This window comes from Branchiostoma floridae, chromosome 5 (genome assembly GCF_000003815.2).
Source record: "Branchiostoma floridae strain S238N-H82 chromosome 5, Bfl_VNyyK, whole genome shotgun sequence".
In the NCBI taxonomy this organism is placed as follows: Eukaryota; Metazoa; Chordata; class Leptocardii; order Amphioxiformes; family Branchiostomatidae; genus Branchiostoma; species Branchiostoma floridae.
In genome coordinates, this window is record NC_049983.1 from 20645172 (window position 1) to 20672678 (window position 27507).

A 27507-nucleotide genomic window follows, 5' to 3' on the forward strand; every position below is an offset into this window, starting at 1 on the left:
AAAAGACATAAAACAATTACTTTCATTTTCATTTCAATCTCCATAATCAGACCTATCAAGTGATGTGATGATACAAAACATGTCAGAACTCCTATCCATCCCGAGAGTGTAAAAAAACTCTCTTCTGTTCTTCCAAACATAATCAGCATTACTCTACATGACAGATTTATTACATGAAGAGCTGGTCAACACTACAAGCTGGAAAACCTTTACCTGGCCTTTGGAACTATATAAACATACAAAGCATCTACATATACCTTATGTACCTAGCATGCGGAAATACCCTGTTGGGCAGTCTTCCGTGTGATCTGATCAATGAACATTCATTTAGCTGAAACAGCATTTGTTGTTGTTTTGTCAATGGTTGTCCAATCTGAACAGTTTCTGAGATAATTGGAATAGATACATTTGTATTCTTGTATCTTTGCCCTGGTTACTGCATATAGCACTAACATTATAGATACAACACAAAACATATCACTCTTGCATTGAAACGTTAGGATATAACTCAAATTATTACACTTAGGTTACTACTCAGTAGTACATAACAATGATCCAGTTAAATATATTATAATATCTTTAGATGCAAATTATCATATAAACACCAACACACCGTAAGCTTTACAGCAAGAGAGCAATAACAGCAGTTGCAATTATATAGAGAAAGAACCAATTTCAACCAAAGCAAAACATACATGTTCCAATTCTCTTGCACTGATAATTCAACATTGCATTGGAGTTGCATGTGTTTCAAAATACAATCAGACACTTGTCTTTCTATCTTTAATCAAGAATGCTATTTTGCCTGAAAAAATCAGTGCTGAATGTGAGCAGAGTAGATAAACCATGTATAATTAACACATTTTCAGGTCTACAACAATACAATGCAGCGATATCAGATGCATTACCCAACACTATTTCAAGCAATTTTACACAATATATTCCTTGATGTTAAAAAGTTGGTGACAGAAATTACTTATTGAACATGAACTGCAGTCAATGTCTTCTACTCACGAAAACATTTGACTTCCTGTGCCGACTGTGGAATAAAGTGTGAAATATACTGCAGCATGTCCCACATGACGTTACATACAAAACAGAAACATTGCCTTCATGACGTTGGCAGCAAGACGGTGCATCCCACAGAACTTGCAAAGTACAGTCCAAGATTGATTGCCAAAATGTCTGTTATATCAGTTTTAAAGCTCACAAATAGAACCCATGTAGTCTATACACTAGCATTTGCCTGACATGTACATGTATCAAAAGCCACATACCATCATAATTTGTCATCCTCTGACATCCTTGACACCAAGGAGGTTACATGGGCTCATATAACCTTGGGAATTGCACATACTAAACATTTCAGACAATCAAGCATCAACTGCACAACTTAAGGCCACAAATGCCCCCTTTCCATCATACATGGCACTGCAGGCAGCAACTGAGGTTGCAATGCAGCACCTTTAAAAGCAGCAGTAACATGGCCTGAGATGTGACAATCAACAGTGAAATTATTGGTTTGAAAATGCTACAGGGGTAATGACACCATGGTTGTCAAAAAAGGACACTAAAAAGTAATGGGAAAGCGATGTGGGAAATACTATTTTGTAGCCAACACAACTAACGTTACTGGTGACTGTGCTGGCTACATGTGAGACTGCTTCCTATCTGGCATGACGTGGGTAATTTCACTGGGAATCAGACAAATCTATTTTTGACTACACAGTAGACAGTAATAGAGAAAGTTTAATCCTATCAAATATGACAATTTTTCCTTATTCTAAAGATTTAAAAAGCTAATAAAAGCATGAATTATTCCCAAAGTATTTATCATGTGGAAAAGGTGTTGATTCACTGACAGATGTGTCATCATAACATTGGATACATTTTATTACTATCTAGGCTATCTAAAACAATTCGTAATTTTGTATATGGACAGAAAAACTGTTATATTTATGAGCAGGATGTAAATATCCTATCACCCAGTCAGTACATCTTCAGGTTTTATGAAAACCAGCCATGTTCAGTATAAGCTGTTATCAGACTTGTCGGCAACATGCAATTACTCTACATACTGGTGCTCCTGTTGGAAGACCTGGTCAGTAGGGTCTGGAAGATACCCCCGATCATCAGGTAATTTGCAGACCAGCTTTGTTTGGTCCTCCTGACACATGACACCATTGTCCATGTCATCTCTACAACTCCTTGCACAGTTTGGAATTGCAACACGAAAGCCTGCAGCTGGCATACCCGACCTCATTGCACAAGCAAATTGCGTGGAATCTAGATATCTAGGGAATGTTACCTTTGTGATGTAACAAGAATGTGTCAAGCTTTGAAAGCAAAAGTCTCCACTATTAAATATGCAGGGATTTTAGAACCTCTTTTGCAGAGGCGATACAGGTAATAGAAGATTTGATTATCTCTATAAGGCTGATTGTACTAGCAGCAATTTCTTATTATAGCAACTGTCTCTAACCATGTAAGAAATAGCTAACTATTCTCCATAGAATGTCGTGCTCTTAAATCTTCTTTGCCTTTGGATAATAACAGTTTTGCCTGTTCAAAAGAAGTGGTTAATAAATTCTGTGATATACTATATTCAGAAAAGCTTTATCCTGCATAGGATACATCTAGGCTATGCTAAACCTACATAATCTCAAAGACATACATTGTTACAATGGAAACAATAGTCTTAATTGGCTGCACCCTGGTGCCACCTATTCCAGACTCTGCTATTGGCTACTTGCATACTAATCCCTGATTGGTCAGGCACAAAAGCATCCCACTGGCCAGCAGGAGGACTGCTTTGTCTCCTCGATCCCTCGGGCAAACAGCTTGATCAGCTGGCAATGGACTCTGCAAGAATAACAAGACAGTATTACTATTAGGTACACTGCTATTTCTGCATTACAAGTAATCTTAGGTTCCTCAGTTTTTGGCCCATGCAAAGGGGGTGGCTTCGTGACGGGATTGAGGTTTCCTTTCCATCACTACTAAGACTGACCAGTAAAACTTTGTACCAACCCCAACCCCACCCCACCCTGCTTTACATCTAGCTGCGCGACATCCCTGCAACTTCTAGCACAGCTAGTTTTTCTTGTTTGTCTGGTGCAGGCATAAACATCTATCTTTGTAAAGTTACTCAGACACTTAAGAAATCTGTACTACATGTGCTGCAATCATGTGCTGTTAAGCTTTTCCAATATCAGTGGATTACAGTGACAATAGGCAAAATTACTCAATCAGTGTCACTGGTGCGTCAGACAGAACTCACTTGACATCGATTGCTGGCTGGTCGATGATTTCTCCGTCACAGTTCCACACACTGTTGCGCCGTGTGTTGCGTCGGTAGTTCCGCCTGGACAACACGCCTGCCTCCTCATCCTCCACCATATCATCTTCCGTTTCTTCAATAATGACCGGTCGGAACTTGAACTCTCGGACTCTGTAGACCTCTATGAAGCTATGATTGAACTGCAAGACATAAACCACAGCTTTAATGACATATCTTAGTTTTGGATGTTACTCTACATCTTATGCAACGAGCTTAGAGTACCAAACATGTAATAAATTGGGACTGAAGGTGAGTTAATCAGCATTTTTAAAGAAACGAAGACCTCAAAGTGAGTGCTAAGCAGAAAAAGCAGCATATACCACTTTTCAATGTATAACGTGGCCAGTATTACGGTACATCCAACAACCTTTAAAATAAAAAGCGACTACTCTATCCCTTATGCCATTGCACAAGCTTCAGCACTACAGTACTGATTGAGATATAGTATACATCGAGTCGCGTTCGTATCGCGTTTCTGTCGCGTCGATTACGCGTCACCGTCGCGACAGAATTTTATTGGAGTCGCGTTACAGTTAAACTCTGACGCGTTCGGGTTTACCAGACGCAGAGTTAATGAGATGGGGTCAAATTTCATGTTTGTTTTACCAGCCTTTAAAACAATGGGGACCTGACACCTTGAAGGATGTCATGTGGTGACGGCTCCACCTGTCTCTTTCGTGCTACCCTCTGCGAGGAAAACATAGCGGGGGACGAGAAGCGGGATAGTGGGGCGGGTTAACTTCGGGCGCCGATGGGGTGAGGGATCGGGCCGGTAGCAAGTCGGGCGCGCCGACTCACGGGGTCTGCAATGCCACAAAAGAACTTGCAAATCTTGCCACCATCGGCGTACCATAATACGTGTCGGTATTTTAGTGCATAAAAGTGTGGGATATGCTTATTTTCTTCCATAATTTGGGCTGGGGGGGGAGCATTCTGCAAGACGACAAAATGCTATCTAAAACGGTCGGGAGACTTGTGTTTCACGTTGGACTCTTCTCGGTGCACGTCGCAAATGGGTGTGCTTGGTGAGCTCACGAGACTCGCCGCAATGTTCGGTGACAAGATGAATATTTCCTTACGGGGAGGAAAGACAACAGAGTCATTTTTCGCGCGAAATAACAAAATTATGTGAAAACATCGTACATAATTGATTAAATTTGCTAAACCAGGGCATGGGATAAAAAAAATTGGATCCATGCCTTTGTAAATGTACATTTTTAGTATCAGTTTATCCAAATTATGAATTCTTTTAGAATTTAGAGATCGTTTCTACTCGGACATGACAGACATCCGGCGCGGTAGTGCTGTCAAAATTGATTGATTTAGTCGCCGCCGGCCTGGCACATATGATACTAGATCAAAGGACCGCCGCCCACTACAACTTGGATGTAGCGAACTTCTGACGTTCTGTACTGGAATGCATTCCCACGATTTAGGGGACGTTCTTATAGTGACAGCTGGGGACAATCTTATAAAGAAATGTCAAATAATTTCTTTTTTCAACAGATAAGTAATTTGGCCAGCTTCCTTGGAACATATAGCAACATCTAACAACCGTTATGGAATATCTAAGTTGGTATTCATTTTTACTTCAATGAACTTTAACGAGAACAATCACCCCATACGAGACGTTTCCCCCATGTTATAATAGGATGTTCCAATAGTTACTGGTACCGGCTACGCTCAGTTCTCGAAGTTTTTACAGCGGGCGGCGTACTAGTAAGTTTTCGGTGCTAGATGTGGTGTAGCATTGTGGTGAAAGTCTTGATTTGGTGACGTGTTTTGAGACGTTGTTAGAGAGCCGGAAAACACCGCCACAGAAGTACAAGTTTTGTTGATCGATTGGTAAAATTTCATTCAAACAGTACCTGACTCAAGTATGACCAAGGACTTTGGCACAAAGCAATACCACCGACTCAAGAACGGGGTGTGGGTGTGTGGTCATAATGTAGTATTCCCACTACAAATGGATCGCTACGTGCGAAGTACTCAATGAGTATTAAATAGATCTGTGAACTATTTCAAACATGTATGGTTCGCGTAACTGGACTACTTGTACGCATAAATTGACTACATATATATATGTATGTAATATGAATAAAGGATATTGTCATAAGTTGCTAAATTAGTATTTCTAGATAAATAGGTTTTCGGCTTTTCCTGGAAACACCGCTGCTCGTCGAGGGCGCAACTCGACATGAAGACCTACTTTGGATAAAGGGATCCAGGTTTCCATCCGTTAGCTTCCTTGGCACAATGATGATCGTCGAGGGTGCAGCTCCGCCAACAAGACCTACCTGTTCCTGACGGAGCTCTGGGGACAGAACATCGCTGATGGCCGCTCCTGGTCGTCGGACAGTCGACCGACGAAACCAATACAGGGCACTCTTTCAACCTTATGTGTTTTTAATGTAACGTTATTTATTATTTTAATCGTATTTTGTCTGTTCAAATGTTGTCATAACTAACCGTTCCTGTTCAAAGTTGTGTTGACAAAACTAACATTACATCTACTTCTACTATGTATTTAGACATAGTTAGCTATATTTCTAAGTCAGAATAAAGGGATTCGGGTTTCCATCCGTTAGCTTCCTTGGCACAATGATGGTCGTCGAGGGTGCAGCTCCGCCTACAAGACCTACCTGTTCCTGACAGAGCTCTGGGGACGGAGCATCGCTGACGGCCGTTCCTGGTCGCCTTACAGTTCTGAAGGATTTGGACTATGAAATGAATACACTGCGAGAGAACTTATATAGATATGTGGACTATTTCAAACATGAATGCCGGTTCACATGAATGAACTATTAGTACGCATGAATTGACGTATATAATTACGTATAAAAGTATGAAATATAACAAATAAATTTATAAATATATTTTCCTTGAAACACTACTGCTCGTCGTGGGTGAAACTCAGCATGAAGACCTACCTGTTCCTGACGGAGCTCTTGGGTCGAAACATCGCCATTGGACACTCCTGGTCGTTCGGGCAGTCGACCAGGCATATTCCAAGCTTATGTGTTGTTGAATTTATTTAATAATTTATTAAGCGTGCTTTCAGGTCTGCTACTTGTTCGGAGCTCCGTTCGCCTTACTGGTTTAACTAACATTTACTTCTAGTTCATTGCGTATCTGTTAAAAGTTGCTTTGGCGTAACTAACATTTCTTCTACTATGTAAAATTTCTAACACGTTTTACTAAGTGTTAATGTTATGGACTGTTCATTGCCTTTGAAATATGAAAGGTAAGTTTATAACAGTTTTATCGATCATCATTCGGCAGCTACTACACCTAGCCGGATCGACCATGACGACCAAATGTTGAAAATACGGTAAGTGTGTCTATCTGTGTATGAAGGAACTTGATAAACTTTGAATATTGAGGCACGTTAAAACACATTACAGAACTGTTTCTCGCTACTCAGATTATCCACGCCCTTCGATTTTGCCACGAACTTAACTGTAGATTTTGATTGCCGAGGTCTCCTACTACTTGCGCTAGAAAAGGTCGACAATATATCGCACATTCTGTCAACACAAATGTGACCACGTCTTAATGTAATATGATACATAATATATGCACACCGTGTGTCATTAATGTAGCAAACATGTCTGCATGAAACCTTAGACTCGCATGAAGTGCGGGTGCGCCACTTGATTAGGATTGACAGGCTTTGTCTTTGAAGTCCACGCCGCTGGCCCGACGTGACAATGTGTAATCGCTTGGCGCATCATAACATTTACGGAAAATTTCTCATTGCTTGCTCAAATAGAAACAGGACAAAACAAAACTGGCGGACTAGTGAGGATTCGGTTCAAAATGTGTCATGACTTTGCACTGAACGGACAGTCTGGAATAAAAAGGGATTTGCCGTGTACTTTGAAGTTTGAGAGCCAACCAGGGGTCACCATATCAGTTTCCGGCTTTACCATGCTTGCAGGAGACTTTTTGGCCTCTTAGTGACAAATTTGTGGCATTTTGTGGGTTCTTACTCAAGAGCCATTGGCGTAGAATGGAGTATTCACTTTCACTGCAACAGATCGTCAACGTTGACATGGCTTGGAAAGCAACAAGTGTTACAGCGGGCCTCGACGGAGATTTACGCACGGTCAAAAATTACATGCAATACGATGTCGAACTCATAAACTTACGTCCGAAGCTAGAGGGCCTCACACACTCACACCCTCCGTTACATATGTTAACACCCCTTGTCTGTAATTTTAGAAGGTAAAAGAAGTAACGATAGATGAACATTGCATGTAGATATAAAGCAACGGTAAGGACCAGGGTCAGTCCAATTTTTGCTACAATTCCACCGGCATCAGAACAATTGTATCGCGCACTCACACGCACAAACCAATGAGGTTTTATCTTGATAAAACTCCTTGCACAAACGTACAAAACGTTCATTTATTTTTATCGCAGCGATGTTTACTTCATACTTGCCATCAAACCCCCAAAGTTTTGACAAAATGCTGCACGTTCTGGTCCTCAAACAAACTGTAACGATACGTGTCATAATTTGTTACGATGTGTGCACGCAACGTTCCAAGTTTCAATCGGTTTCCGTGGCAGTTTTGCGGAGCTGTAAGGTATTGTATTTGGGACCTCCGAGATATTTCGCTACTTGACACCGCCGCTCGCTGTAGCGCGGAAGTCCGGCCCCGCTCGCAGTAGCGCGGAAGCCCGGCCCCGCTCGCTGTAGCGCGGAAGTCCGGCCCCGCTCGCTGTAGCGCGGAAGTCCGGCCCCGCTCGCTGTAGCGCGGATGCACGGGCTAGTCTATGCGAAAACAAGTTATGATTTCCAACACAGACAAATACAGAATTTATGCTGGATAACCACCGCTGCAACAGTTGTAATTTTGCTGACCAAGCCGTAAATTTCAAACATTCCAGTTGTACCTAACGGCAGGCCATGAAGTTGTTTATGTTCCGCCCAGCACGGGGCGGATTAGTGCTCCTCCCAAGTGTCTTTGATGTAACCGCCGCCTGCATATGAATGGCCGGGACAGTCGCGACAGGGAAAAACTCTGACGCGTTCTGGTCGGTGGCGGCGCTAAACTATAACGCGACTCGCACGCGACAGTAACGCGTTCGTATCGCGTTTGCGTTTGTCAGAGTTGCATACTATGTCGCAATCAGTACTGTATGTAGATGTTACAGTGAAGAATGGAGAACTAACCCTGTCGGAGTCGGTGAGATGCTTGAGGAGGTGCCCCAGGAACCTGTATCTGGGCGTGGCGTGGATCAGGATCAGGTCTGTGCAGCCGTCCGCCAGGTGGGCAGATGGAGACACGCCCTTCGGAGTCTTCTTACAGGCACAGGAGTTGGTGGCTGCGTTGATGGCGATGAAGCGACCGCGTACCCGCTGCCATCCACCTGGACCTGAGCATCATGAACACACATGTCAGAAATGTTCACTTCATGGGATTCCAGGTGGTATGCAAAAAGTACAAGACAACCATGTTGCTTTGTGTATCTTGACAACATTAATGTTTAATATTTCTCTTTTTTCTCTCTCTTTGAGGTCAAGTAGAGTAGTTCAATGCTGCTTCAATATTTCTCACATTTTTAGACATTTACCACACTGGGTCATCCCTACTCTTCTTCAAAAGTGTAAGTGTGCAAGGTTTTTAATAAAACAGGAACCTACCAAATGTCTCCACAGCACGAGGCTGTTCCGAGGGGTTAAATGGGGTCGGCTTGTCTTTCTCTCCAGCCTGCTTGCACACAAGGCACCTGCAAAACAAATATAATACCAGTAATCTATCCAAATCACTCTGCGACAAGCAAACGAAATGTAGATTTTCCACAAGAATGACAGTATTAACGTAATACAGCTGGAAATGACTCCTATCTCTAGGCACCAAATAGATATGGTAGCATCTTAGCAGCAGTTATAATATGATATACGTGTCACATGTATATGACCTAACTTTATTTAGAACTGAAATAAAGATATTAAAAGTCATTTCAACCATGAATTTAAAAGATGTCCCATGCCTTACCCTTCAGTGCATCTGATCTGGTCATACGGGCTGCTGCCTTGGTCTGAGCAAGGCAGAAATGCCACCTCCCCCTCGTAGATTTTCCTTCTACAAAACTTTTTGAAACCTACAAGGGAAAATGCAACTTCTCTTGTAAACCATTCTTGTCGCTTTATTGAGAATGTCGAGCAAAGTTGAAGATGATAAGCAACATTTCTCTATCCTCAATATACAACTTTCTATCTAAATCAACATCAAACACAAGGGGATTCAGCATAATAACTGTTATAGTCAAGGTTAAAGAGTTCTCAATATCATAATGCCTTACTGTGACATATATTGCAATTGGACATGCACTGCGCTTTAAATTTCTTGCACACCTTAAGCCAGTTGTTTTACTTGTGACAAGAATGCTGGTGCACCCATGGTAAAAGATGGACCAGGTAAACACATACCGGAGTAGTCATATCTAGTGGGACCCATCCACCTGCGCAGGTCGCTGTCTCTCACCACGTCGCCATAGAAACCATAGCCCAGGAACGACACGTTGTACCTCAGCAGCTGGCTACGGTAGTGTACAGAGGACACGTCCAGGGGCTGACAGTCACCTGGAATAAATATGACATGTTTGACACACATATTACCAGCTTGGTATATTACTGAGTCCAAGCTTAAAAAAAAAATTCCACTTTGTCAAAGAACAATGGGATGTGAATGTTAGAAAGTGCATTTCTTTTCAGTAGGTCAAACAGACACTTCCAGATAATACACTGGGGCACAACACTTTCCATCAAACTATTCCTACTCAATTCTTCCCACAAAGGTCAGAACAAGGTCACTGTTCTTCACATTGGATTTCATGGTGGCACTCTAAGCCAGATGGCATCTGTTCAATAGCACTTAATAGATTTCTATTAAGTGAAGGTCTTTTAGTCAATACCTCGAGCATTGAAATCAATTAAGGCAATCCCCCATAAAATGATTTTAGGAGAGATGAAAGCATCAGGGGAAATGATTACATTGATGCAGATTATACTTTGCAGGTCACTTCATCCTTTCAGTGGCTGGCAAAGCCTATTGATTTCAGCTCGGAAAGTAGAGACCCCTATCTAAAAATGTCAGAACTGCAGAAGTGCATGATTCAATCTATATTTGTATAGTACCCGGTATTTCTAAACCAAACTTGCTTACCAATGATTATGTGCAATGCTGAGGTGACGGGGTCATTCACACCGACGGTGGCATAAGAAACAGCATCTGTAGAACCTGTAATGGGCAAACAGAACAAATGCAATAGAACTGGTGTCAACAACAATACAGCCTAGCATACAGTCCACCTCGATTTTTTCCATACTATATGCAAATACAGCAATTAGGACCTATAACTAAGTACAAGTGTGCATTTGTCAATATGTGGATGTCTAGGCATTTCATTCCTTATTCAGTCATTCATGCAACCATAAGCAATCACCAGACAACATGGCTTCAAATTGATTGATACACCAGCCTACTGACTGTATCATTTCCCAGGTGGGTCCAACAATATTGGCTGCCAGGCTCAGGTAGCCGTTCTTCCCTTTTTATTTGGTGTAAGGCCAAATCAAGGCACAATACCCTTGCGATTATGCCTGGTCTGTTTATCTACAGCTTTTAAAGGTAAGTTTTGCACAATTTCGGCAACAAAACTGCAAATATTCTGAATTCAAAAATATTCATTTAATTCAACAGTTGCAACAACTTGTGCAGCATTTCATTTGCATTTTGTTGCTTTTTATATCACATATCCATGTCATGGTTTTATGCTACCAGCTTGGTTAACGAGGCAAATGCAAGCCACATGAAATCCCCTAGCCTCTGGTAGCACCTAAAAACTCCCCAAAGCTCACAACTTAAGCAGCAGCAGGAAGATGTGGAATTCCATAGATCAAACTTATGATATGTCTTTAAAATAAATTTTTTTTAGCAAAACAGTGACTTTGCAGATTCTAAAATAAATCACCAGGAAGTTTCATTTGAGGCAAGGCTTAGCCCAGAAATGACAGATTGTTAGCGTTTCCTCAGCGTACCTGCAGGAATGATGCCAATGCGGAGGTGAGGTCTGACCAGCTCTGCGGCCAGCCAGTCCTTGTCCACACCAGCCTCCTGCTGGGTTCTGGTGATCAGGCCATTGAGGATCTCACTGAACATGCCATCTCCTCCAACACACACAATCCTGAGCAGACAGGAAAGTACTCATGTCAGATATTATATATATATATTTTTTTAATGTATGTATGTATGATACATTTATTGAAAATACATGCCAAGAGGTAAATGTTACATAGTCATAATAATGATAAATACAATGATATTAAGTCCTGTGTACTTGGCCACAACGAAAGGAGTGATGGCCAGTATGAAACCAGAAGCAGATTCACATGTAGTACCCACAGCATACTACTTTTGTACATTGAGTTAGTTTTCTTGGATTTGACATATCCTTCACTGTTCTATGTTGTACCATAAAAGATCAGACTTTCTTTTATTATCATAGATCTATATTTTCAGAAAGTCATCATGTATGGTCAGTCCAAAACCAGTTTTATTTCTCAACAATTCATTCCCAGATTTGTCTCCTCCTGGCAATGTTTGTCAACACGAGCTTAAAGAAAACTAACTACAAATTAGTACAATGTACATTTTTGTATACTCAGACATTTTCAGACATCATCAATAATCACTTTCAAAATAATACTAGTAAGAAAATATGTTGGCAATCATTCTCCACTGTGGTATCACAGGAAGTTGTGCACCTTCAGCCGGCCTCCTATAAATAAAGGTCTTTCATATAAATAAAGGTCTTAACATATTGGACATCTTAACAATGAGAAGATGGCAGCGAGTGCTAGCCCTGACCTGACCTCACAAGATACATGGGTCTATTGTCATGAAATGGGTCAATCTGCAATGGAGGAAATTGTTTGGATAGACATCGAATACAATTTGATATATATACAATGTATTGAAAGGGCACAATACTACAGAAAAGAAGTATCATGCAGCAGAAATAAATCTGTTCTGCCTGAGCAGTTAATAATGCAAAATACATCTGATGGACCTTTGTAAAAGACTTCCATAAGGATGGCTCTTAAAATATTTATGACCATGGTAATTTTACCTTATTTGGATAAGAACTGAACATTAAATTGGTGGACTTAATTGACACAATTAAAGTACCTGGACTTTCATAAGGTCCTCTACTACCATTCATGTACATATTAGATACACAAAGGCAGGTCAAATGATTTTAACATAGTAATAACAAGGTATACCAATATCAAACTACAGTAAAATGTCAAAATCTGAACATTCTCTATTACCTGTATTTGCAAACTACACAGATTGTCTAGTACTCGAAAAATATATTGAATTTATCTTTAGAAAAAGAGTATCTAATTCTTTTAAGCATATGGAAAGAGGATCATCTTCATGATTGTCCAGCACCATGATTTATGCAATATGTCCTCTCTATGTATTACAGGTAGGCACTTGAGGCTTTTCTCACAAAATGTTGCCAAGCAATTCTAAAACATGTTCTAATGCAGAACTGTAGGAAGCCTGCAGGATGCCTATTCCTGAACTTGACCTATATCTTACCGAAATCAACATCCACAGCTTCTTGAGATATGCTATTTCCATCAGACGCACATGCATCCACAAGTATACTCACTCCTTTACATCAAAAACAAAAACATATTTATCAGTAGCTTCTTTGCAGAGATAACAAACTACCCAGGGTTTTACTTCAGACATTTAACTACAGGCAATGAATCAAACATATAATCTATATTACCTTCAGAGTAAGAAGTTACCAAATGAAACTGTCCAAACTTTTCGGCCATGACAAATGTCCAAATCACAAGACTTCCAGTTGGGGCAATTAAATAACCATATAGACTGAAATGGGTCCAGTAATGGCACATAGCCTGCCCTGATTCAATCACAGTAAGATTAGTCATATAAATATGGAGGAATCAGCCCAGGGATATCATTGGTCAAATAAGACATGGAGAAACCAGTGCAGGTATTTGGCATCAATATAGTATGTTATCTTACCCCTCGGATATAAGTATGGCAGACACTTTCTGGCATAAAAAAACATGTAACGTTATCATGATGCAGATTTCTTAATATTTAGCCAGGAATTGGCTTCATTGTATACTGACAGTACAATATAATTCAGTTTCATGACATAATTTATTTAACCAGGAAAAACACTCTCAGGCTACTGCCTGCTTTTCAGGTGCCCCTGGGCACATATGCATACATAAACATAGTACTTACAACATGATTTCAAAATACACTGAAATTAACAGACTAGATGCTTGGTAAACAGGTATCTAAATATATCTAGTTGTTTCAGCAACTGTCAGCTTATGTATCTACAGTTTGTAAAGGCATTTCAAACTCTGCACATAAATATATCATATCTTCAAACTGGATCCTTATGATGCCTATCTCATTCCGTCAACACCCATTGATTGGTGAGGCCACAAGGGACTGCAGGGTTACTGATGATGAAAGACCCAGCTACTACCGATTTTCAAATTAGTGCCCTGATGACTTTTTCTATTTATGATATCAGAAAAACAGGTGGCATGATTTTAGATTGGTTCAGCTGGGCCCCAAGCAATTTGTTTATCTGTCTTGCTGCTAGTAGTGGTAAGCTTCCAGGTAGATACTGAAGGAAATTTCTATTTTGTCAGGAGGGACTATGGCTAAGATGCAAAACATATTCAAGTTTTATCTGCTTTTTGACCTTTGAGTCTTATATATGTACGTGTGAGTGTGTGTGAGAGAGTCCAGTACTTAGTCTGAAATCAATCTACATAAATCCAAATCAAATCCTTCTCTCGTAAACATTCAGGATGCCATGGCAACAGATAATCACAAAATCCCAGTTTATACCATTACCTGGAACAAATGGTCTCCCTATCCATTTTTATTAAGCTTTTCCTACTAATCCTTTGTTATGCAGCTCAATCCTGGTGATTATACTGTAATAACAGGAATATATTTGGAACCATTCAAGCGAATAATATGCAAAAAAAAGTTTCTCTTGCACATTCCAGCACCAAACCAAGGAGGTTAACCTCCTTAATCAAACAAAACACATATCCCTTGCCACCCCATAGCCATTCTCTGAAGCAGAACGTTTCCAATTGACTGTTCAGTGTAATGGTTTTCCAGCATTCTCACTAATCCTCTATGAGGGTCTGCATACCCATCATCAGTACGCCATAGGCAGCCTACTTTGATTTCCAATAATTTGTAGGGAAAGCCATCTTATTCAATTCTAATTCATAGCGAGGTGATTAAATTTTACATACATGTAATTGCTTTCATTGACTTATGTGTAATAAGTATGGGGTTCTTCTGAATTCAACATGAAGCACTGTGGAGACCCCCATACAGACCCTCTCCTATCAGTACCTAACCCAGATACAGCACTGTATCAGCAATCGTTCACCGAAAACACTTCCATCCATCAGTCCTGCCCACTAATGACCTGTATTGACCCAGATTCCCAACCATGATCAATATCAATTTAATTATGACCCTTCACACCACTGGGTGCAGACAGATGGGGTTTTAAAAGGGGACCAGTACCATCTCCTAACAGGCATCGCTTCTTGGGCGTTAAGGTCATCTCGGTCGTATTGAATGGTCAGCAGTATTTTCAACTCTCTCAATGGCAAATAGGGAAAGTTCCTAATTGGCATGACAGTGAGAAGACATGTGACTGGCATCCTTAAAATGTCATCAAAGTTCACACCTTTCGCATGCTATAGTTTATATCTGTAGGATAGGCACTAACAAATTCAATTTACTTTTTTCAGTGGCTTCAGTTTATGTTAGGACAGAGAAGGGGGGGTCAAGGTGTTTTAAATTAGATTGTAGTTGAACCAATTTTAGTAGTACAGTAGTTGCAGAAAACAGGTATATTCGTGGTGTAATGAATTTGCAATTAAAAGTTCACCACAAAACAAACAAAATAACAAAAGTTTACTGCAATATCTACATGTGACTGACAGCAATGAAAAAATATTTCAAAAGCAGATGATATTCTGGGCCTTTCACATAAGAAGAGTTGGTGCTATGTTAAGCTTCATCTCCCAATAAATGACAGCCAAAAGGGAACTTAGCTAAATATATAAGTTACATTTGCCTGTTACATTTGCATTGTGCCTGGCATCTAATCTCTACAATTACATAGTAAAACTCTATTTACTCCTACTTACAGAATTATTTACTGGTAATAAAATGACATAGTGTAAAGTCCTCAAATAAAATGTTTCTTGTAATTCATCATGAAAGGGAATTAGTCTGCTTAGGAATGAGCCAGAAGACTTGAAATGACTTGAGTGGAAACATTTGACCTTGATACTTAATGACAGGTCAAATATCTTAGAACATCTAAAAGTGATGGCAATGTCTGATACCCCAGTCTTCTGACCACAGAAGAAATGGCTGGAGTTACATGTGATGAGGCTGAGCCATGCTGCCGGCATTCTAATCATGACTTTCAGCATCATGTGGAGGTGGGCTGATGATCAAATCTTGTTAATAGGAAGGCTACATCATGGGCAATCTATGCTTCATTATTTGTGTTTAAGTTCAAATAAAGTGAAATTTGATGTATCATTAACTATTTTTGGCTTTTCTGAAAGCATCTGTGTAATATTTAAATCAATGGCACTCTCTGATGGTACAAATTAGCAATGCAGACATTAAAGCCTGGTGTGTTACGTTGAACGGCGGTTAAACTGGCTATATAGATACAGATACAGAAAGCCATACTACCTAATGTGGAGTCCTTTCTGTGATGTCATGACCTATTGATAATTTTTCCTACAAAAGAGACACAACTTACATGTAGACAACATAGACGTTTTCAGACAAGACCAAATTTTCATTTGAAAAATAGAGCAAATTTCATTTCTCTAGCACTTGAAGCCATTTTAAGGCACTTTGGTTTCTGTACCACCACAGTAAAAAATGATAAGAAAAAATAAAAAAACTTAACTATTTTTGATTTCCCCAAACAAAGCAATAAAAATCACGATAAAATTTTTCATTAATGTTCTGTAGGATGGTGATATTGGATTCATAACCCTGTATGTCTTCCATGTCAACCGAGTGTCTACACAAGAGTAGTAAACCACAAGGGCAAGTTTGTAATTGGCCCACTTTGCACTTCATATGTCATACTTTACAACCACCATAAATATCAGTGTAACAGACCATCTGCCTTAATGGAAATCATTACAATAATCAACTAATGCACAGTCAGGGTGACCCCAAGGTGCCATACTGGGGCCTCCAACAGATGGCCACCCGCAGTGTGAGTTTCGGTGGAGCTGCCAAGGTTACACATTAGCTGAATTACACAGCCCTGCGGGACTACAGGGTGCCCTTCACACAGCAGGGGGCTATACTTCACTTCCCCATGGACATGTTGGACCCCTGCCAACCTCACATACATACCACATATATCTGTACCCACAGGTCTTTTCAACACCACTTTATCTTATCAGTCTTGCTGGAAACAAGCAAGAGGCAAGTAATCAACAACGATGCCGTCGCTGGATGCCAGAAATGCGCTGCCTCAGCATGTAGGAATCGCCCACTCAGCGCCCAGTTTTCACATCTATCATCATTTGGGGGCCAAAATTTGCATTTTCATCTTGCCAGCCATTTTGAGATTTCCCTGCTTATGCCTCTGCTTTTCCTGTACATAACAAGTATTCTGAATTCTTACTTCTATACAGTAGTCACAAATCATGCTGACTCAGCAAAGCCCAGTAATGTAACCCCATGGTGATATGTGAGATACATGACCGGAAGTGCGCAGTTATCTTAAAATCCTAACATTACAGAAGTCAATATTTTAGGATCTTCCACAATCAATAGTATTGAATAATCTGCATGAATCATAAAATGAAATTTTACTGTTAGAATAGAGGCGGGAAAAGGACTTAAAATGTTAAACAAGATGTCACAGTCAATATATATATATATGACTTGTCAAGATTTAGAAGTTAATTTTTGGGATATCTATAAGACATCATATTACTTTTTTTTATTAGACATGTTTTGAAAACATTAAAACATTAGCAAAGATATAAGATTCCATTATAAAACACAGAAAAGGGTGCTCTCCCCAAAAACCCAAGACAAACTCACTCAAGGTAACTCTAATCAGAGCATATATCCTCATTTTGTGTTGATTGAAAGCAAGCTGACAGGATAGTTGCTAACCTGAGGAGGGTGCCCAGGTTGAAATGCTGATAGCATCTAAACGTACTCTCCCCAAGCAAGTACAGTCAAACCTGTCTATAGCGGCCACTCAAGGGACCGGACAAATTTGGCCACTATAGACAGGTGGCCCCTGTATAGAGGTGGCAACTTGTAGATAAAATACCCAAGGGACCGACAAAAAGTGGCCACTATGGACAGGTGGCCCCTCTGTAGAGGTGGCCCCTAATACAGGTTTGACTGTAGCTTATGGAAGGAGACTACTTTCCCTCTGGCTGATTATATCTCTTCCGATTTGTATTGATTTGCTGGGGACAGCCTAGCGGGGCTAAAGAAAGGTTTGAAACAACAAGACTGTTCTGCCTCCTTTTAGGGCCATGTTCACAGGCTTGTGATGTACCAGGCAGTTAGTTACTTACCCATCAAGTTTGTTGAGTTCCAGCTCTTGTAGTAGATCACGAGCATGGCCAGCACGCTCTGTAACTGTAACAATATAACATTCTTAATAACATATAACTTGTAGGTATACCATCCAAGAGCTATTTCATATTACAAAAATCGAACAAGCCTTGCAATAAAGATACATTGAAATAGCTGATTTTAGAATTTCATTCCAAGAAGTTGCTACCTGGTAACCACTACCTGTAATTTACATACGTGTACTAGACAAATTGATCCTGCACACAGTTAAGCACTTCTGGCTTAACCCAGCATGTCTTAGATTTTATGTCATTAGGAAGAATTTCAGACACTGTCATACCTTGCAAGGGTTGTGTAAGCACTTGTTGTGCCTGACACAATGCCTTACCTGACCAATGCCTTACCTATGACATCTGCCTTGATCCTCGCCAAGTCAAACAGAGGAGCTACCTTCTGCTGGTAGATCTGAACCCCCCTCTTTTTCCCACCAAAAGGGTTGACAAACACCAGCAGACGGCGCGGTCTGAGGTACTCTGAGGGAAAAATACAGCGCATGTGTCAGAAATTCTGAATGCCTCATGATATTAGCAAAAGCACCACATGAATACAGTGTCATCATGTAAAACTTGTTGTTCCTAGCTGTATTTCATTTGTGTTCCTCTCTTTGCTTTTATGATGTTCCTGGAGCTAAAACTCAGAAAAATGCCATTAACCTCAGTGTACCATTTGACTTCTACGATGTTGGCATGGGGTTATAATAACATTGTTTGATTGGTGGACAAGTCTGTCTTTTCGTTCTGGCTACAAATGACAATAAAAGGTGTTATCTACATGTCGTAAAACATCTAAGGTACCTTAATGAATGGTTTATCACATATTTACATTTACAAACAATAGCGAAAACGATTTACATTGCCACATTATCGTTTGTTGTCAGAAATCGAGAAAGTTTATACCTTGGTTCAATCTCTCCTGTAGTCTATCTATCCACTCCCTACACACCGTAGGGTCTGGGCACTTGAAGGTGACCTTGCCAGGCCGCCAGATCCGTCCCCGTTTCTTCTGTACATAATGTACTGCAAACCTGGAGCAGCTGATGGGGGTGAGTTCGATATCACTGAAACCGTCCTTGCTCCTCTGACAGCGTTTCTCCACTGGAGTTACTGCAATCACCTCTGACAGGTCTACTGCATTTGCGTCTGATGCTGGAAAATACAACAGGAGATCAGTTACACATACTCAAGGCAAAACTGCATATTCGAGAAAGTGGCAATTGATTTTCCTCCATCACTGGTATTTAGATTTTGAACTTACATGTGTATGTCACATATTAATCATTCTAATCACTGGAGACAAAGCAAATACTGAATACCTTCTGTAAATGCATTTCAGTTTGCGGGGATTTACTTTCGCGGTAACAGGAAAATGGAGTGTTCACTGTGGTTTTAAGTTTGCGGTAGCGCCATAGACTGCTATAGCTATCAAAAAATAAAAACAAAACATAAAAACCACCGCGATAATTGCTGCATTTACTGCAACAGTATTTCAAGTATGTGCAAGCGTAATTCTATTTGATGGTGGTGTCTATACTGCTGATCTGATGCGGATGTTTTTGACAGTCTATATCCTGCTTTTCTTACTCTCTTGCCCATAAATTCTGATCTTCTGGAGAATGAAGCCTAACAGCAAATGATTTCTCAGCACATTACAAATGGTGAAACATGTAACTGCATTAAACAAAATAAAGCAGATCCATTATTTCAGTAGAAGCAGTTTGGAGCTGGTCCATATTTATCTGGTGCCACCAGAAGAGTGCAATCTCACACAGGGGTGACCTTTTTTTTTCAAATTGACTTTTTGAACAATCCAATTTTACATGGGGAGGGATATGGGTGAAATATCCTGTATTTGCTTGCAAATGTTGCTAGTCAAGTCTTTTATTTACTCATTAAGATTCATAGATAACGATCTGTGAGATGCTGACAACAGAAACTTAAGACATTCCCATACATGGTCACGTAGTCCTTCAGCATAACTGTAGGGTATTTGGCCCAGAACAAAGTCTCTGGGAGTGGGAGTCCCCTGTCATGCTATCGATCTTGTGCCCTTGGGAAATGCACTTAACACTTAAAATATACAGTCATGCTACAAGTTCAACAACTAACAATCATACTTATCAAGAAAAAATAAGTAAAAAGGTTTGTAGCACTGTAGCAGAGACAAATGTGTACACGCTGACACGACAACCTGCACATAACACACTCATGTATAATACATGTACACACTGGTTCCTGAGGCGCTGGAGGGTGTGGCAACGTTTTACGTTTCAGAATTGATTACTGGGAAATAAATCCTTCCTTCAACTCATCAATTCCCCAGGAAGATTTTGCTGGATAATACCTATTCAAAGCAGGGAGACACTTAAACCTTTCATGTGATTCCATCAAAGCCACGATGCTAATGCAAAGCACGAGGGCGCTAAGAATAGACAGTAATGGCTTCAGCGAACTGATAGCAACTCTTTTGGAACGACTTCGTCTACATCAGGGAGCAAAAACTACTTTGTGTAATTCTACAAATGCGCTTATAGCATTACTGGAGGATTTAAAAAGTAGATCATACTTTATTGACGCTACAAAAGAGTAATGACTTTCCAACAGTGAAGTTCAATAGAGTCTGACTAGAAATGGTGCATACCTGATTTACCTATTGCTAGGTTAATAAGTAAAGAGGCTGATTAAACTTTAAAGCTTTTAACTTCATCAGACTAATGGAGCAACCATCAAGCCTCAAATGACAGCAGCAGAGACAGTGTTATAGTAACTTGTACACTGTTATTGACACCATGTGAGAATTGAACCCTGAAAAATATGACATTACTTCAACACCCAGACCATAGATACATCACAGGCTTATCAATATAATGTATGAGTCCTACTGGATCAATCTGCTATAACAAAGCCAATCTGCTTCATGAAGTTTGATGGTATGGCTGTTGGGGACTAGGGAGTCCTGTGCTGATACAATGGGTCTCCCAGGACTGCCTGTGTCTCTCACGTCACTGTGAGAAGTCGGGTGCAGAACACAGGAGAATGCCAGAATCAATACAATATACCGACACCTTCAATTGTTCTATTGGTAAATGGGCAGAGCCACCATCTGCTGAGAATGTATTTTTAGTTTTCTGCCATGCTTTCACAAAGTTTCAGCAGTTTAATTACATGGCTATTCCAGAAATGGAAATGGGAGGTGGAGGTAATGAAAAAATAGCTATCATATATATGGCTGTGACCGCAGGGAAGGAGGTTATTTTCAAATTCGTTCACTTCTTTGACTTGTTTCTGAGAGAAAAATATTAATCAAATTGAGGGAATGAATCACAAGCATCTAGCACTTGACACAGATTTTAAGATGATGGTTCTCATTGATGTTGTAGAGATACAATGTATATTGTACAACCATGGTTGAGTATTGTAAAAAAAATTAAAATTCAATGTTCATTCAACTGGCATACTGCCATTGTTAGTGCTTTAACCATGGCATCTAGGTTACTTCATTGCTATCCAATCAGACAATCATAAATATTCACAGTACCCCAGTTTTTGCTGGAGTAAACACACATATGTGTACATTGGTCAGCCCTCAATGACATCCATAATTGATCTGTACATTATTGATCATATCCATAATGACTCTGCCCAATGTTCTCTAAGAACCCTCCAGCTAGCTTCCAAAAAACAAAAACAAATCATTACCCAACATATTTACGACGTCATAAACCGATGATTTGTGATAATGGGCGAGACGATTACGGAGGTCTGTACTTTGTGAGGATACGTGCACCCCAGGCACTGTTCTGATATGTCCTCCTGGGGAAATAATGCCGCTGTGTTACAGGATATCATCAGTCATGTAAGCTTGCAGCCACACACAGGCAGCATGGCAATTACCCCACTGCTGCTGATCATGTCAGGACTAGCATACATCATTCCTCGCTACACACAGTGAGGGGCGTAGCGCCCTCCGCTGTGCTTAATGCTCTCTTTCTGAAACGTTTTTAACTTTTAGATTGATGAATATTGAATGTGTAATCAATCAAGATGGAGGCCAACAGATATTCATTATGTTTCTCGAAGGAGAAACATATAGCATCTCTACAGATATTTGCATATTCCAACCAGACCAATCAAAACTTAGAAAAAATGGAAGATTTAACATGCAGTCTACGTTTCCAGCTTTTTGATTGGCTAAAATCTGACTTTCTTGGGGATACGTCGGAAGTAAACCTATCAACGCATAGGACACAAAATGGAACTCCGCATTGTTTTCATTCTGGCAGCGAAAATCTCGGGCGTCAGCCAATCGGCCATACCTTCAAGCAAACCAAGCAGGCGCTCTAGGAAGAAGTTGCCCGCTATGGAACGAACGAGATCACTAACTTTTCACACAAAAACATTTATCTTCAGAAAATTGGACCTTGGAATCTTGGAAATTATGAACGGACCTGTTGCAATATATTTGTATACCTGTTAAAAGCCCCTGAATGTGGTTATGCGCCTAGTGGCCGAATCGTCAGAGTATCTGATTTGTATGCTTTTGTTGCTGGATCGACCCGGGTTCGAATCCGAAGAGGTACACTTTTTTCAGTTGTCTTTTTTTTCCTCTTGAAACATATATTTGATATAAGAATACTTTTGTTTTGCGACTACAACATCAAACCCCGCATTTCGGACTTTTTTGTTCTGCATTTTTTGGTAAAGAAACAGAGCTTGCTTGTGAATGTACCACAGTAGTAATCAGTGCCACGGTAAGAGGGAGGGGGGGGGGGTGACGGGGGTGGATTCGCAAAATCAAAAAGTTGCTCCAATGAAAATTTAGCCGGGAAACATTATGCATTTTCACGAAAATGTTGCCTCTCAAGTTGTTACTATTTGTTAGCGGTGGCTGTCTTTGGACAAGACTGACATTGTACATATGTGCATGCAATGCCCCAACATCTCCACCAAACAAATGGCATTGATTCCTAGCCTAAAACGTTTATTTAAAAAGTGATTCAAAAAATATTCTTACTATATAAGGTTGCACCAGTGATACCGAATACACACAAGAAAGTTGATTGACTTAATTAAAAAGAATTCTGACATCCTTTAGATTTGGCATAGCTTAATCCAAATCTAAATTTGCTAAATCTCTGTTATATATGAATACCATAATATCATATGTATGCAGTTGCTTTCTTTACATACTAGTAGGTAAAATGTATGCAGTTGCTTTCTTTACATAGGTAAAAGACTTGGAAAAAACAAAAATATTTTGAATAAAATTTAACAGAAATATCATCAACAGTACTTCTGCGTACAATGTAATTCTCTTTTTCCTAACAGCCTGTGATAGCAGCATATTTTTGCAGTAGGAAAACTATGGCTGAAAATAGAACATGGTCACTTACATCATAGATCTGTTGACACAAGAATGACAACAAACAAATCCCATCAAGCAATATCTATCTTTCAGATTTGATGAAAATCTGATGAATGGAAGTAAGGATACTAAGATAAAATCACATCATCCAATTGGATAATTAGGAAACCTGTCATTTCAGGAACCCATAAGGGGGCAGTTACATGTAGAAAATGATAGGCATGGGAGCCATGTGTTGAGAGGTCTTTATATTATTATCTGTATAGCAAGACACCCAAGCAACATGAGATATTTATAGATGGTCCTATACCTAATTACTAAGTAATGATGAATTCCCTAACCTTTATAGTATTTCATACAATACAACCTTTTCAGCTTGATGTGTACGTGTAAATTGTGACACTGAGCTCTGCATTTTTGACACCTAATGTTGTCCAAATAAAGCTTTAGTGGAGAGCCTGTAGTCAGCACAACCCAATTAGAGCATGTTTCAGACTGCTAACAAGGTTAGGTCTGTGCTTAATGCTGTAGGGTCTCTGTTTAGGCCGCCAGGACGGTGTTCAATGGGTATAACTGTGCCCAACAGATCGATGGGCTGTCCAGACAGAATTGCAGCATGACTTCTTTTCAGGCAATGACAGAGTTGTGCTCGTAATTTCTGAACCTTACATGATAGCTGTTGTGTCCATGGGGTTACAAGCAGTGTTTTGCAACACAATTTGAACAACACCTGTACTGCTGTAGTGCTTGCACATGTATGGTGTTACCTATACATAGTACAGTATTTATATTCCCTGTATTGTATTGTACATGTACTACCTGAATAAACGTACTGAGACTCAAGCATAGTAGTGCGTGGGAAAGTTGTTGAAAACAACAAAGGCACAACTAACCACCAAATACAGAGCACAAGGTCATCAACATTGTTTACAAAATAAATTCCCCTATGAACTTATTGGTGGTTTTGTTGCACAAATGTATGCCATAATGGTGTGAATCTTTTCTGAATAGTGCAGGATTTTATCCAAGAACCTTCTTATGCATCTAAGTGATGTATCCAAAACATATTACATAATGCTGAGTTGGCTCATCTATTATCATCTGTAACCTTTCCACAAAATCAATATAATTATATACTAGAAGGATACAAGAAGGATACTTGTTCATACTTAATTTGTTCCATCTCTGAGCCTAATCCTTTTATGTTCAAAATTATCAGAGCAGAATTTTTACCTTATATCTTTTTATTATTAGACTCACTGGCAGTCAGAGATTGTGAAATACAGACTACTTTATTTGCAATGGGTATCACAAGTTCTTCTATAAAACAACACAGCAAAACCATCAAATTTGTACACAGTTTGGTTCCACATTGTTTCATACTGTCTGTCTGTCAGACTGTCACTGTGGAAGAAAACAAATTTGACGATCTGGCACCAAGGAAACCATAACCACAAGACCATGAAATTAAAGTGTCCAGGTGGTACCATGGCGCTGATCTCCTAAATCTGACTTAACCTGTCTTCTGATAAATCAATGGCAACCATTGCAACACGGTTTACACAACATGCAGCAGTGACATGGCAATCTCTTAGGTGCTTAAGTCACCACTGTCCAAGGGGTAAGACAGCATACACAAGACAATGCATGCATATGTGTCATTACCACTACGTTTGCAGTAACAGTAGGCAGAAACTGACATTCTGGCTGGATTTGATCAAGTTGTTTCAAGCATATCATCACGTATCTGGTAATGTGAATCAATTTGTATCACTTTTCATTTTGCAATCTGCCACATGACAAATCTGTTTGGATTTTATGCATGTGCACACTGTACGCACATAGTACCTTTGACCTTTGATAATGTCAGACAGGCAGAACAGCGTACAACCTACAACACATCTCATGATCAGGCAAAGGGCATTCAGTTTACTCAAGAAGCCCAAATCAACTGTGAACCTGGACACAACCTCACTACTGATACAAATATGTGACATTCAACACCGACCAAGTTAAAATAGGCTGTTTGATTACGTGAACATATACACACTGGTTAGTCAACATTCTGTCTTTATGTTGCTGAGGTAATGATACATAATCATGTACATGATTGTAGTTACAAGCGGGGATGAAGGGAATCTGCCATGGAGTGACAGGCAAAATCTAATTGCAAAGATAAACAGTTTTATACTGTAGTTTAAAGATTATACTAGCCTGGATACCAGACCTCAGATCTACTAGTATCTCAAAAATATCTATCGCCCACACAAAAGATATTTTTGAGATCAGGCTGGGGTCTGGTGCACAATAGATATTTTTGAGATCGGGCTGGGGTCTCGTATCCAGGTTTATACAGTGTGAGTCAGCTAAAAATTTGTCATCATCTGAACCTTTTGTGTTTACAAGCAATTTTGATAATTGATGGTGTGCAAAAAACATTCTAACCAGGGTTGAGATACATTGTAATAGCCAGGGTTGAATGATATGTAGGATAATAGGTAGGATACTTCGTGGGCAAGGAATTAAGTCTGATGAAGATGTCTGTAAAAACATCCTGCTGAACCTTGCATCTTGGGACAAATGATAGATAATGACTTCCTGTCAAAAGCCTCTCATCATCTTAAGATATCGTTACCAGTAAGACAGTATCACAGATTCACAGTGATGACTTATCAACAAGGAAACACTCTTTGATAGAGTATGCATGTACATGTTGACTTTTTCACCACTAGACTCCATCTGGTAAAAAATCAGACAGATGAGATAATATTTAAGATATTCTAGTATTTTCCCTCTTATTTTTGGCATGCCTCTCACCCAATACAATGTACTACAATTTATCAGATACAGACACTGAACCATTAAAAAAACGTAAATACAGGCCTTAACCCAAGAGCATTTTCCCAGGACACGCTAAATGAAGCAGCATCCAAAAAGAGGATACCCGGAAATTCTATTTTGAGAATGAAAACAGCGTCATGCCCTCCACATGACTTTCCCTGAGTTGTAAACAAAACCAGAACCATAATTCAGCTACATTGTGGTTCAAACATAATACATCTGAACACCATGTGGACCAAAGTCACCAGATGGCTATATAGCCTGAGGCAAGTATTGCACAAATATTCCGGTTTGTAGGGCAAACGTATTTGCTGACCGTTCCCTCTGAGAAGACTGTCTCCCTGGTCATATGGCACTGCTTCCTACTGTCTGGACATGACGGATCTATCAAAGGAAAGAAGTAGCCCTATCTCCGACTAACGATACTGTACATGTCCTTTCTTTCAATTCAAGTTCTTACCCTTTCCCACCATTGAAATCATTTATTAAACAAAAACAAACAAAGGATTTCCACCCTGGGTTCTTGGAAAGACGACTGGCCTACTGTGCATAAATCCAAGGGGCGCGACTACCAGATGAACTACGTTGTCACGACTTGAAGGCTATCCTGTCGTTTCCCTGTCTTAAGTTGATCGTGACTGAGATAAGCTTCTGCTAGACGTCACTCAAGTGTGGATAATCTTTACGGGAAGATATGGAACCTGTCCCACCGGCTATGTGTGAACGTGAGAAACATAAACAACACACAAATTATATGCTTCCCGTATCTTCCTGCGCATTTCCTAGGCATGGGGCTGAGTAAAATTAATGACATTACATTACATCACATATCACTGGCAATGCTATGCCACATCGATGGGTGAGAACTTCAGAAGACATCGTCAGCCGTAACGTTACAGATCTTTGTTTACCAAGGATTCGCACTGTGCCGGGTCAACTGTTGATTCGCTTGGGTGACAAAACCGGGTACCCCACAAAAACGACGCCATATCTCCGAAATGAAGGAATAATCACAGCGGCAAACGATATCCTACCGTGGAGTGCATCGCCAGCTGTAAGCGGGTACCAGGACAGTCTTGTCGGTGATAGTGTGACGTCGACCTGGCGATTTTTCAGGAGGAACGTCTCCCTCGCCAGCACCTGGTCCGCCATGTTACCATTGTACTGATGCGCAAGGCACCATGGGAGAGTAAAAAGGCA

The 27507-nt window shown here is 40.1% G+C and overlaps 1 protein-coding gene across 1 annotated transcript; it reads right to left on the reverse strand.

Moving 5' to 3' along the window:
* Positions 1-8: 8 nt before the first annotated feature.
* On the reverse strand, positions 9-27507 carry LOC118415986 (ceramide kinase-like). Its single transcript, XM_035820994.1, has 12 exons — positions 27342-27507; positions 19002-19250; positions 18450-18578; positions 18045-18108; positions 11394-11539; positions 10519-10593; positions 9783-9935; positions 9349-9454; positions 8994-9079; positions 8523-8725; positions 3281-3480; positions 9-2862 (listed from the first exon to the last, which is right to left on the reverse strand). Exons 1-12 carry the CDS (start codon positions 27457-27459, stop codon positions 2772-2774), a joined length of 1620 nt encoding a protein of 539 aa, XP_035676887.1. The 5' UTR covers positions 27460-27507; the 3' UTR covers positions 9-2771.